Raw genomic sequence first — 13,942 nt, forward strand, 5'->3', positions numbered from 1 at the left:
TTAATACGTCACTGAATTGAATTTGCCCTTTTTGCTGCTGCATCACACTGTTGACTCATGTTCAGTCTGTGATCTATTAGTATACCCAAGTCTTTTTCACATGTGCTGTTGCTTAGCCCTATTCCTCCCATTCTGTATATGCTTTTTTCATTTTTGTTGCCCCGATGTAGCACTTTGCATTAAAAATCATTCTGTTGGTTGCTGCCCACTGCTCCAGTTTATTTATATCTTTTTGAATCCTCTCTCTCTCTTCTCTAGTATTAGCTATCCCTCTTAGCTTTGTGTCATCAGTAAATTTAGTCACACCTTCATCTAAATTAATCAATCAATTCCTTCATCTAAATCATTGATAAAGATGTCCTCATATGTACACGAAATAGGAATGCCTTACCATCACTTGTAACCAACACAAACTACAACTTTATATACAGTACGTGGCATTGCTACAATATATATACAGTAGATCACAAAAGTGAGTACACCCCTCACATTTTTTATTATATCTTTTCATAGGCCAAAACGGAAGATACTTTGATACAATATAAAGTAGTCATTGAACAGCTTGTATAACAGTGTACATTTGGTGTGTCCTTTAAATACCTCACACAGCCAGTAATGTGTAAACCACTGGCAACAAAAGTGAGTACACCCCTAAGTGAAAATAGCCAAATTGTGCATGTCATGTGACTCATTAGTGTTGCCAATGGCAAGCAGGTGTGTAAAATTTGATGTTATCACTCTCACACTCTCTCATACTGGTCACTGGAAGTACATCATGGCACCTCATGGCACCAATGGGGGCTGCATGAGTGCTCCTAGTTGTGAGGAGCTACAGGTAATTGAGGGAACCTTGAATGCCGACATGTACTGTGACATACTGAAGCAGAGCATGATCCCCTCCCTTTGGAAACTGGGCCGCAGGACAGTATTCCAACATGATTATGACACCAAACACACCTCTAAAACTACTACTGCCTTGCTCAAGAAACTGAGGGTAAAGGTGCTGGACTGATCAATCATGTTTCCAGATCTAAACCCTATTGAGCATCTGTTTGGCATCCTCAAAGGAAGGTGGAGGAGCAAAAGGTCTCTAACATCCACTAGCTCTGTGATGTTGTCATGAAGGAGTGGAAGAGGATTCCAGTGGCAACCTTTGAAGCTCAAGTGAACTCCATATCCAATAGATTTAAGGCAGCACTTGAACACATAAAATATTGACACTATGGGCACAATTTGGCCATTTTCACTTAGGGTATACTTACTTTTGTTGCCAGTGATTTAAACATTGATGACTATGTGTTGCGTTATTTAGAGCGTACACAAAATTTACACTGCTATACAAGCTGTACACGGACTACTTTATATTGTATAAAAGCATCATATCTTCAGTGTCGTCCCATGAAAAGATATAATAAAATATCTACAAAAATGTAAGTGGTGTATTGTATATATGCTGCAGCAATGTCAGGTAGGCTAGGGTTAAATTCCCGCCGGCGTCCACAGGGTTAAAACTGCTTTCGGCAGGAGCGCTGCTAATGCACGCGCTGCTGCCGAGAGTTTCCCTGCACTGACTGTGTCAGCGCCGGTCGTAAAGCAGAGCACAGCGGTGTCGTCACCGCTGTGCTCTGCTTTATGGCCGGCGATGACACAGTGGACGCCGGGGGGACGTGACAGACATCAGAATGAGAGTATGTAGTGTTTTTTTAACTTTTATAATGGTAACCAGGGTAAATATCGGGTTATTAAGCGCGGCCCTGCGCTTAGTAACCCGATATTTACCCTGGTTACCAGTGAACACATCGCTGGATCGGCGTCACACACGCCGATCCAGCGATGACAGCGGGTGATCAGCGACCAAAAAATGGTCCTGATCATTCCCCAACGACCAATGATCTCCCAGCAGGGGCCTGATCGTTGGTCGCTGTCACACATAACGAGATCGTTAGCGGGATCGTTGCTACGTCACCAAAAGTGTGACGTTGCAACGATATCGTTAACGATATCGTTATGTGTGACGGTAAGCCAATCTGCTGGGGAGGCTGAGCAGACTGGATGCGTCTGGAAGTTGAAGAAACAAGCCACAATCGATTTGAGAAGAATCTGCACAACCCATGTGCACCAAAGTGCAAGTACCAGTGGTTGCTATGGACGATAGCAGTTTTGTGTGACTAAAGTGGAGCCAGCTCAGCTGTGTCTGACTTAGTGAGGGTCTATACTGTTTAGTTAGCGCCTGGACAAGGGTAGGAATTTATGTTTCTGATTTTGTTGTTTTGGTGCTGTGCAACTTGTGGAAAGCAATAAAAACTGCATGTGTTTGGACCAAAACTGCATTGCCTGTGTGAACGCTACCTAAGGCTTAATGCCTAATGCTTACCAGAATGAGTGAATCCCTACAATTGGTGGAGAATGAAGTCCCAGTTACAGGTGATTGCAGTGTAAAGATTGAATGTCCTGGATAAAGGCAGCTACGGCATTGCGAAAACAGTCTGAAAGCATGGAGGAGCTTGTTAAGCAATTAGTCCAGGTGCAACAACAGCAGACGCAAATACAACAACAGTAGACCCAACAGGAAAGCAACAAACTTCTGATCCAGCAGTATCAACAGCAGCAAAAGTTAAAGCAGCAATTTCTGCAGCAACAGTTTCAGCAACAGTTACAGCAGGTTCAGCAGAAGCAGCAGTAGATGGCTCTCCGGACAGAAACTGTCTGAGCCAGGGAGATAGAATCACCCACCAGCCAAAGCAAAAGTAGCTGTGTGATGTAAACAGTCAGGGAAGCCTTGCAGAAAATGATTCTGGAGGAAGACGCCAAGGCTTTTCTGACAGTCTTTGAAAAGTGGCAGAGAGAAACAGTACCCTGAGCAATGGGTGGATGTCCATATCTTAGGGGAAAACTGCAGAAAGCATACTATGACCTTGCCTGCAGGATGTCAAGAAGTATAATAAGCTGAAGGCAGAGATTATGGCACCATTGTTAAATGCAGAAAAGTGGAAAATGCATTCAAAATATCATATGTACACCTAAACTATTACCATGCAGCGCGGCACTATGTCGCTTTTTTCTTCATCTGGCATAGAGTAGAAGTTGGGGGAAAAGTGGAAAATGTTCTCTAGAAACGGTGTTATTAGAAATCGTGTGCTACTTTCTGCAGAGACAAGTCCTATCTGGAAGAAGTGATGGTGGTCTGCGGTGGATGAACAAGAAAAGAGAAGATGAAGGACTTCACCTAGAGATGTCACTGGTGAGTCAGTGTATTACCTGTACACCAACACTAAACTCTGCATGCTATATACAGAGCTCCTGGGGGTAATGTCACCGGTGATCACTGTATTACCTGTACACTGACAGTATATACAGAGCTGCTGTGTATAATTTTACCAGTGGTCACTGTATTACCTCTACACTATATACAAAGCTCCTGTGTATAATGTCACTGATGATCACTGTATTACCTGTACACTGACAATATATGCAGAGCTCGTGTATAATGTCACATATAATCACTGAATTACCTGTACACAGACACTATATACAGAGCTCCTCTGTGTATAATGTTACCGGTAATTCCTGTATTACCTTTACACTATACACTATGTACAGAGCTCCTGTGTATAATGTCACTTATGGTAATATTAGTATTGTGTTATTTATTAATGATCAGTATTGTAGTATTTGGTCACTTTGTAGTGGTAATATGTGATCTGATCATGGTGTGGTGATATTTGTTCCTTGTAAGTGGTATTATTCGGTCACTATGTGGTGGTAATATGAGGTCTGGTGATGGTTTGACGGTATTTCTAGAAAAAAAAAACAGCTGACAGCACATCAGAAAAAAAGATGCACGCTCCAAGTCCACAGACCCAATTGGATGTAGTAACTCCAAAATAAAATATGGAACAGCATCCAGTCCAGGTGAAAGATTGGAAAAAACTTTATTCCGCCATCATACAATGTACATGTATGATGGCGGAATAAAGTTTTTTCCAATCTTTCACCTGGACTGGATGCTGTTGCATATTTTATTTTGTTTGACGGTATTTGTCCTTTGTACACAGTGTTATTTGGTCACTATGGGATGGTAATATATGGTCTGGTCATAGTGTGGGGGTATTTGTTCCTTGTACATGGTATTATTCAGTCACTATGTGGTGGTAATATGTGATCTGGTCATGGTGTGGCAGTATTTGTGCCTTGTAAGTGGTATTGTCCGGTCACTATGTGGTGGTAATATGATGTCTGGTCATGGTTTGGCAGTATTTGGTCCTTGTATACAGTATTATTCGGTAACTATGGGATGGTAATATATGGACTGGTCATGGTGTGGTGGTATTTGTTCCTTGTGCATGGTATTATTCAGTCACTATGTGATAGTAATATGTGATCTGGTAGAGGCTGAAACAGAATTCAGGGATGTATCAATTGTCAAAGTACATGCTGCTGTTTACTGTGAAGGATTTAACACTAAGGGTACCGTCACACAGTGGCATTTTGATCGCTACGACGGCACAATCCGTGACGCTCCAGCATTGTAACAATATCGCTCCAGCGTCGTAGACTGCTGTCACACTTTGCAATGTACGACACTGGAGCGATAATTTCATGGCGTATGTGCGATGTAGAAGCCGTTGGTTACTATGCGCACATCGTATACAATATCGTGCACACCTTTGTTACACCATGCGATCATGCCGCCACAGCGGGACACTAGACGACGAAAGAAAGTTTCAAACGATCTGCTACGATGTACGGTTCTCAGCGGGGTCCCTGATCGCAGGAGCGTGTCAGACACAGCGAGATCGCTGGAACGTCACGGATATATAGCTGGAACGTCACAAATCGTGCCGTCGTAGCGATCAAAATGCCACTGTGTGACGGTACCCTAAGAGATTAAGATTACTGGACTGGTCAGGCAATGCCTCATCGATAGGCATCTCACTGTCTATGAACTTTGTACACAGAGAGCCTGGTGTAGGCGTGCATTGCTTTCTTAGCTTTCTTTCATTCTAAAGCTAAAAACTCTGTGTCAGATCTGTGGAACACAGTAATCTAAGCTTCTCTTTACCCACATACATGAAGTAGCAAAAACCTGCTGACAGATTCCCTTTAACAGTAAAAGGTGCCAAGAAAATATAAATGAGGCTCCCCAGGAGACAGGAGCCAATAGTCAGTTACCACAAAGGGCCAGGCGTAATGATTTATTGTGTCATGGGGACAAAGTGAAGGAATAGGAAAAAGAGAACCTCCTTAAGGACCAAGAGAAAAAAATCCAGTGGGAATAATTAGGTGGCTCGAGTGAGACAATTTAAGCCTGGGAATCGGGTACCTATGGTAATGCCCACAGGAGAGAGCAAGTTCCTTACCCAGTGGCAGGGGTCCTATAGGGTGGTGGAAAAAAAGTGGGAGATTTCAACTACAAAGAACACCAGCTAGAGGAGAAGAAGGCCTTTCCCATATATTATGGCAACCTACTTATACCCTGGAAACGTAGGGACCCACTCGAAAAACCCTTGTTGGTTGGCTTGGTCAGTAGCCAACCTTGGGGGTGTCAAAGTTGCAGGAACTCCACAAATCAGCACAGCCGAAAATCGGTATCCAAAAATAGGGGTAGATTCTCAGAGTTACTAGGTCACCCTTGTGTTAACAAGCATGAGTTCAGGTCAATTTAAAGCCCTGTAGGCGCTCTGTTTTGGCAGACGGTGGCCAGTCCTCAGCTTTGGGCAGAGGCAGAGGGTATGTAGCAATGTCACGTACGCTAGGGTTAAATCCTAGCTGTACAGACTTTGATTAGTACACATAACTTCATCTAAGACAAACTGCTGGTGAGGCTGAACAAACTGGATTTGTCTTGAAATTGAAGAGAGAAACAAGCCAGATCTAGTCAGGACATGACTGCATCTGTGCAAAGCACGTACTTGCAGTCACACAACCGCCAGCTTCTGCCGCCGCCACTGGAGAATCCTGAAAGTGCGCACTATGCGTGCTGTGAGGATTCATATGTCTGCAGTCACAAAGAGTGACCGCAAACTTGAACCCAAAGCTTTGACCTTTCCTTTAATACAGTGTTTCTCAACTCCAGTCCTCAAGACCCCACAACAGGTCATGTTTTCAGGATTTACTTAGTATTGCACAGGTGATAATTTCATCACCTGCTCAAGCATTAATTCCAGCACCCGTGCAATACAAAGGAAATCCTGAAAACATGACCTGTTTTGGGGTCTTGAGGACTGGAGTTGAGAAACACTGCTTTAATATAATGGTTTCTGCTCAAAGTATCAAAGAACAATTCTAACAGGAAATTTCCCACGATTTATTGAGTATCTGTTTTATGGGATACGCCATATACTCATATCTAGCCTTTTCACTTATAAGTGTATCAGAGAAGCCTTTGTTCAGTGATTTTGAGATATTTTGCTTTTAATTCTGCACCATCTGTCTCATTGAAACAAACCTTTAAGGAAAGACTGAAGTAAAATTATTCTTGTTTTAGGTATTTCTAACTGCTTGAAGAATAGAAAAATCAGTGGAATCCTATAGGCTTCAAATCATTTGCAATCAAGTGAACGGATATCTATATAATTACGGGAAATGTGACACAGGAACACCAATTAGTCAAAATAAACATTGGCTTTGATCACAATGAATAGATGAAAACTACCTCATTACACACTGAGTAAAAATACTAGAGATTCTTCAGAGCTGCTGAATTTAATACTCTTTTTCCCACATTAGTAATGTTTTCAGCTTCCTGTTGACTTAAAAGGGGGATTCCCATCTCCAAGATCCTATCCCACTATGTCGTAGGTGTAATAATAATAATATTAGCAAATACTTTTAATTAGAAATGTAGTCTAGTTTTTTTGCTTCGCTGTCTCTTTGCTCATGTCCAGGCATTGAAGGACCTTGGGTATCCATGTCCCATCAGGCATCTGGCCTATATCCGTTACATTGATGATATTTTAATCATCTGGATGGAGTCTGAGCAATAACTGATGACATTCCACGAACACTTTAATAAGTTTCATCCCACCATCAACTTAACGCTCAACTACTCATGTTCTGAAATTAACAGAAGCCAATTAACCATCCATCATACCTTACATGGGACAGTTTTCATCCAAACAACATAAAAAAACGAATTTGTGCACAGTCAATCCATCAGATACAACTGGATATGTTCCATCCCTACAGATAGAGACAAACACCTTGGTCGCCTCAGAAAGACCTTTTCGAATCAGGGCTACAATCCAAGAACGATTGAAAACCAGGTTACAAGGGCCACCAGAATATCAAGAAATCATCTTCTATGTTACAAAACTAAAGAAGAAATCAACCGGGTGCCTCTAGTAGTCAACTTCAATCCAAATCTGGAGGTGCTAAGGGCACGGAAAACTACAAAAAGATACCCAATTAAAATCTATATTTCCAGATATCCCCCCCACCTCTGTGTTTCAAGCAGCCCCCAAAATCTAAGAAACATTGTAGTCAGAAGCTCCCTGTCCTCTCCTACAACAACAGGAATCTTTCTCTGAAACCTAAAAAAATGTAAAACCTGTCCATTTATAATGAAATTGGACAAGATAAAGATCCCCAACTCACATCAGGACTACAAGATCCTAGGTACTTTCAGATGCAACACAATTAATGTGGTGTACTTATATACAATAAATGTCCAATTGGGGTCTGTATATGTTGGAGACAGGGTAAAAACTTAGAACAAGGATGAATTCTTATTGCCACAAAAAAAGCAAAAAGAATAGATCTACCTGTGGCCAAACATTTTTGTAGCCCTGATCACAGCATCATGGACAAGGAATTCCTTGTGCTGGAAGGTAATTTGACATCCCAGACAGACAGAAGAGCCTGGGAGTACAAACTTATGATGACCTTTGCCTTTGACACACTCAGAGCAGGAATGAATGTGTCGCATGGATTTATGACTTTTTACATCAATTAAGGATCTCATAAAGGCATTGCAAACCTGGACCAGACAACAAAGCTTTCACACTCCTTATGTATGAACTGTTCCAATATTTACTGCCACAACTGTTTTCTCCCGATCCCACGGTGATAGTTCTACCTCACGTCACGTGTCCTATTTACTGCAGTTGGCACGCTGTCACCATTGGCAGCATGAATCAGAGCCCGATTGCGTGATTGGAGACAGGTATTATTTTCTCAAAATAGCTTGAAGAGACAGCCAGGAGAGACAAGATAAGTCTGCTGCGGCTTCTCCCTGATTCCAGGTGATGGACAAATCTCACACTGCATACACACATGGGAGAGAATTGTCAATCACTTCAAAGGTGGGGAAAACCTGAAACGGATTAATCTCTCCTGGCCGTCTTTTCAAACTATATTAAAGGGAATCTCTCAGCAGGTTTTTGATATGTAATCTGAGGACAGCGTGATGTAGGGGTTAAAACAATGGATTCAGCTATGTGTCACTTTTTTGACTGTGTGCTGTTGTTTACTTACAATGAAGGTTTTATCAACTGGAGATCATCACTGCTGGACCAGGTCTCACGTGACTGCTAGTCCGTCCAAACCTCCTCCTGTGATACGCAGCTCACTGTCCATAGACAATGTACATAGAGAGCCTAGTGTGGGCGAGGTTAGCTTTCTCAGCTCTGCTTCATGTTACATCTAAACACTCTGATTGTGTCACAACTGCTGCACCCAGCAAAGTGATACATTGTTGGAATCAGGGTCTCTTTTCCTACATTATGCTGCTTTCAGAAGTGGTAGGAAAACATGATGACAGATTCCCTTTAAATATGCCTTGCTGCAATCATGCAGACAGGCTCAGATTCATGCTGCCCATAGTTTGGCAGGATGAATTAAGTGACAGGTTCCTTTTAAGCATTTACTAATTTTCTTTGCTACCTTTGTTAACATGTTCTAGGAAAGGGCTTCCTACTCCTTTGCACATCAAGCCCTCCGTCTGATACTAGGACTCATGTAAGGAAACAATACAAATAATCTAATAGAAATGGGAAACAGCAACCCAGTGGGGACCACCGCTGCCTACTAAGAGATGGCACAGAGGGGGCATGGTGATATTATCACTGCAGCGTGGGCAACCTACTCAATGGCAGGAGTACAAACATCCTAATGGCGGCTGCAATGTTCTCCAGCATATTTTGTACCAGTCTCGCTGTAAATCTTATTCTTGTACTTCAGTGAAATAATTTCGATTGGGAAGCCTCTTTATAATTCTGTGCACATAGACCTTGTTACACATGACAGAAGGCTTATTCCTTACCGCTGGCAGGAGATTCTGTTACCTCCTGGGAATAAGCTGTTTCTTTGATGCTATCAATATCAGTAATGATACAGTAAATTAAGTACATGAGCTTAACATTGTGCACAAATCAGAAGGAGTTTTGGTGGAATAATCTGATTTACTCACTACATACAGATTCCAGATAGGAATGTGTCACTGAAGAGACGACATCTTGTCTCACACAACCAGAAGAAAGTCTCCATTTGTGTTCCTAGTCCCAAGACAGATCTCATCATTAAGAGTATGTGCACACGTCAGGATTTCTTGCAGAAATTTTCCTGACAAAAACCGGACATTTCTGCCAGAAATCCGCATGCGTTTTTTCATGCGTTTTTGGTGCATTTTTTTCCAAATGCATAGAATAGCGGGAAAAAACGCAGAAAATCCGCAAAATTAATGAACATGCTGCTTTTTTTACGGCGATGCGTTTTTTTGCAGAAAAAAAAACGCATCATGTGCACAAAACATGCAGAATGCATTCTAAATGATAAGATGCATAATGTATGCGTTTTTAATGAGTTTTTATAGCGTTTTTAGCGCAAAAAAACCTGAACGTGTGCACAAACCCTAATAGTGCCACCACGAGATGCCAGCTGATAACGTCAGCCCCGACTTCAGCTAATGAAAACATTGTTATATTCAGAAAGTGACAGTGGAAGGAGAAGGCTGAAAACCAACAGAAATGAAAGGAAATATGTTACCGGCCTGAACTAAGGCCTGATCTGTGCCCCGAGCTTGTTCTGCTCCATCCCCAAGAACGTTCTGGACAATCCAGAATCGAATAAGATATCGTTCTGGTGCAGACTATCTAGATAAAGACATCTGCTTTGTAAAGACGTTAGATGCCATTCCCAGTGCTGCGGATGTCTTACAGATCATGTGTGCAGCACCGTATAATAGATGGGAGACTGCGAATACGCGGTTACTATAATGTCAGCTGGATGGACACGGATTCTGTATGGAGATAGGAGCAGACTGCCGTTCTCACACTTCTATTATCAATTCCGTTTTTCTTTTTCCATCATGAGAGAATAAAACAACTAATCCAATTAACGGCAGACATAAGCGGCACCCAACCGACCCCAATGACTTAAAGAGGGGTCCATTGGGTTTTGCTGAGTTATCCAAAGTTTCAGCAACACTGCCCTTAAAACTGAGTCGTCTACAATTCCTCTATTACAGTGGTAGCCAACATTTCTATTGCAGTAACACATGAATTCCCTAAATAACAGCAGATAGCCGAAGTGACCCGTCTCATGACGGTGCCAGTCCTGGCTCTGTGATCTTCTACTCTATACAATAACTTCCAATTTTTACTAAATTTTGCAAATTGGTTTATTTCCCCCCTTTGCTGGTAAGTAAAACTTTGGGCTCCTGCTATTCTCTAACTACAACACTTATGATGAGTTAAGGCAAATGACTAACCTATCTCTCAAGATGAAATTCATGTTTAATTGTCTGGTAGATGCAGGTCCCACTTATCTCTGGAAAGGGCCCCATTGTGCACTGCTCCCAGGAGACAGAGGGTTGCAATTCCCATACAAATGAATGGGATTTCTCACTACTTCTGCACTTACAGTCAAGTGCTTCAGGGTCCTGTGCTTGGAATTGATGCAGGTCCCATAAGTGTGATTTCCATCTACTCTGCATTTACGGCATATTCTGTAATGTGACATATACTGCAAGTGCCAGATGGGAAAACTGCTTTGATATAAACATTGCGGCAAGTTCTGCCTTTTTTACGCTGGCATGTCCTAAACTTATCAAATTTGGAAAAGATCCAGATTTTATGGAACAGCTTTAAATAAAAATATTTGTCAAGTAATCATAAATAGTATAAATAATATATCAAAAGTAATATTTAAAGTGCAAATCTATTTACAGAGCTCACAGGCAAAAAAAACGATATCGTACAAGCAACTTATAGCTTATATTATTTTATTATAGCTGTCTATCTAGCATTTATAAGTCACCAAAGAATTAGCGCACAGACAATTTCACTGTCGTTTATACACGGAGACCTTTCATCTTTAGCCAGAGGAGCACTAACATGTGGAAGTATATAAGCACAGCAATCATGCAATATATAATGAATAATATCTAGATATTCATGTCCATTTATCTGTGTTATGCATGTATCCATCACAACGGATGAGTCGCTAAAATATCCATTCATGCAGTAACCCACTATACTATATTATACTAATACTGTACAAGTAGCAGCTCTCTATGTATATACTGTGTCCTATCATAGCTGTCACTTGTCTACTCATCTGTCCATCCTTCTATTTCTATCTTTCTATCAATCTATCTATCTATTATCTAATTATCATCTATCTATCTATCTATCTGTCTATCTATCTATCTATCTGTCTATCTATCCATCCATTATCTAATTATCTATCTATTGTCTATCTATCTATAGTCTGTATATCTATCATCTATCTTCCATCTATCTATCCCATATCTCTCTATCTATCTATCTATTTATTATCTATCTATCTATCTATCTATCTATCCCATATCTATATCTATCTATCTATCTATTAATCTATCTATCTATCTATCTATCTATCTATTAATCTATCTATCTATCTATCTATTAATCTATCTATCTATCTATCTATCTATCTATTAATCTATCTATCTATCTATCTATTAATCTATCTATCTATCTATTAATCTATCTATCTATCTATCTATCTATCTATTAATCTATCTATCTATCTATCTATTAATCTATCTATCTATCTATTAATCTATCTATCTATCTATCTATCTATCTATCTATCTATCTATCTATCTATCTATCTATCTATCTATCTATCTATCTATCTCTACCTCCTGGGTTCAAATCCCACCCAGGACAACATCTGCAAAGAGTTTGTATGTTCTCTCCGTGTTTGCGTGGGTTTCCTCCAGGTTCTCCGGTTTCCTCCCACGTTCCAAAGACATACTGATGGGGAATCTAGATTGTGAGCCCCATCGGGGACAGCGATGATAATGTGTGTAAACTGTAAAGTGCTGCGGAATATGTTAGCGCTATATAAAATAAAGATTATTATTATTACCTATGGCCATTTGTCTCTATCGGTCCCTGTACTTATGACCCTTTATCTATGTATATTTATCTGTGAATATCTATGTATCTATATAACTGCAATCTACCTCATACCTAATCTATCATCTGGGCATCTTTTATACATATATTCACCCATGCCTACATTGTCACCTGCCCTCCTGTATAGAAGTCTATTGGTAATATTAGTGTTGTCTTACAGGGTGAAAAGTTGAATAAGTATCTTAATGAGCACAGGCAACTTACCGGGCAGTGTGAGGATGTCGGCCAGAGGCTTGCAGTGATACAGCCCTATAGAGATGACACAATCTGCCCATAGTCCCCTGGAGCCCAGTTCATCCAGTTTTCTGCAGGTGTTGATGCTGTAGTCACAAGTCAGCACCCAGTCATTGGTGGTGGTGGCAACTACAACCCCGATCCATCCTACAAAACTTGAGACAAACCCAAAAAACTGCAGGCATGTGCCAGCCATGACAGAGAGTGCCCAAGAGGAGAGGTGAAGTTCTCCAACAATCCTTCTGCGGAGAGCCAGGCGAGGATGTGTCCTACAGAAGAGTGCTGGACTCCTAAGAATCCCTCCTCTGCCCACTCCTCCTACTATAAGCCAGGGACCAAAAATCACTTCCAGCCAATTACAGAGGAACAAGGGGGGCTGTGGATGAGAGGCCTGGACACACCAATTACATGGCAGCAGGAGGGGGAATTACGCAGTGGGGCTCCCATTACAGCAGCTTGTACTGGTGACTAAGTGGCATCCATTATGGCACACACTTTTATAGTGACCCTGCTGCCTGATAACTCTCCTATTACTTACTGACATAAGTTCATATGATATTGGATGATAATAACAATATTATCTAGTTACCCACTGTCCTGTAGATGTTACTTACACTTCTTAAAGCAGAGTTTGTATGGACTTGTAATGAATTCTAGTTGTTCTAATACTGAGCACAGCTGTACCACATGAGCTGTCACTGAGGCTGGAAATGTCGCACTCCTCCCAATTAACGTTCATGCAGAGACCACTAGTGGACACTGTCGGTAATGCAGCTTTAGACACAATAATATTGCAGGTTTAGAAAAAGAAAAGAAATAGTGATAACATTACAATAATAACACTGGCTGAATGGGAGGAAACATTCCTTTGGCTTAAAGGGAAGGTGCCATAAAAAAAAAAAATGTTCAGAAATTGTAAAAATGTAAAGAATTAATGATTACATTTTCTTAAAAAATATTATCATTTGTTTATAATTTAGTAAAATATGAAAAGTTTTGGAATTTCCACTTTTAAACACTAGGGGGAGCAGCTGCTGAAATTTCAGAAAAACCTAGTGTACGAATAGCTCACATTACAGCACTGCAGTAATTATGGGCGGAGTCTGCTGACCTGTGTGATGTCTCCTCTCCTCCCCTTCTGGGTGTTTGCTAAGGGATTAGAGAGGATGATATTCAGGAACCCAGTGAGCAGCCATTTTGTTGGTGACTGCAGAGTATGGCTGCCGTCACACTATCAGTATTTGGTCAGTATTTTACCTCAGTATTTGTAGCCAAAACCAGGAGTGGAACAAATAGAGGAAAAG

At 41.0% G+C, this 13,942-nt stretch overlaps 1 protein-coding gene across 1 annotated transcript in view; it reads right to left on the reverse strand.

Moving 5' to 3' along the window:
* The window catches only part of CLDN11 (claudin 11), a 79,071-nt gene extending 66,159 nt beyond the window's left edge, over window positions 1-12,912 (reverse strand). Inside the window, exon 1 of the mRNA XM_069727337.1 lies at window positions 12,609-12,912. Within this exon, the coding sequence (XP_069583438.1) occupies window positions 12,609-12,834 (226 nt within the window). The 5' untranslated portion in view covers window positions 12,835-12,912. The remainder of the gene's footprint in view (window positions 1-12,608) is intronic.
* Between the last annotated feature and the right edge of the window lie 1,030 nt (window positions 12,913-13,942).

Source organism: Ranitomeya imitator, chromosome 5 (assembly GCF_032444005.1).
Source record: "Ranitomeya imitator isolate aRanImi1 chromosome 5, aRanImi1.pri, whole genome shotgun sequence".
In the NCBI taxonomy this organism is placed as follows: Eukaryota; Metazoa; Chordata; class Amphibia; order Anura; family Dendrobatidae; genus Ranitomeya; species Ranitomeya imitator.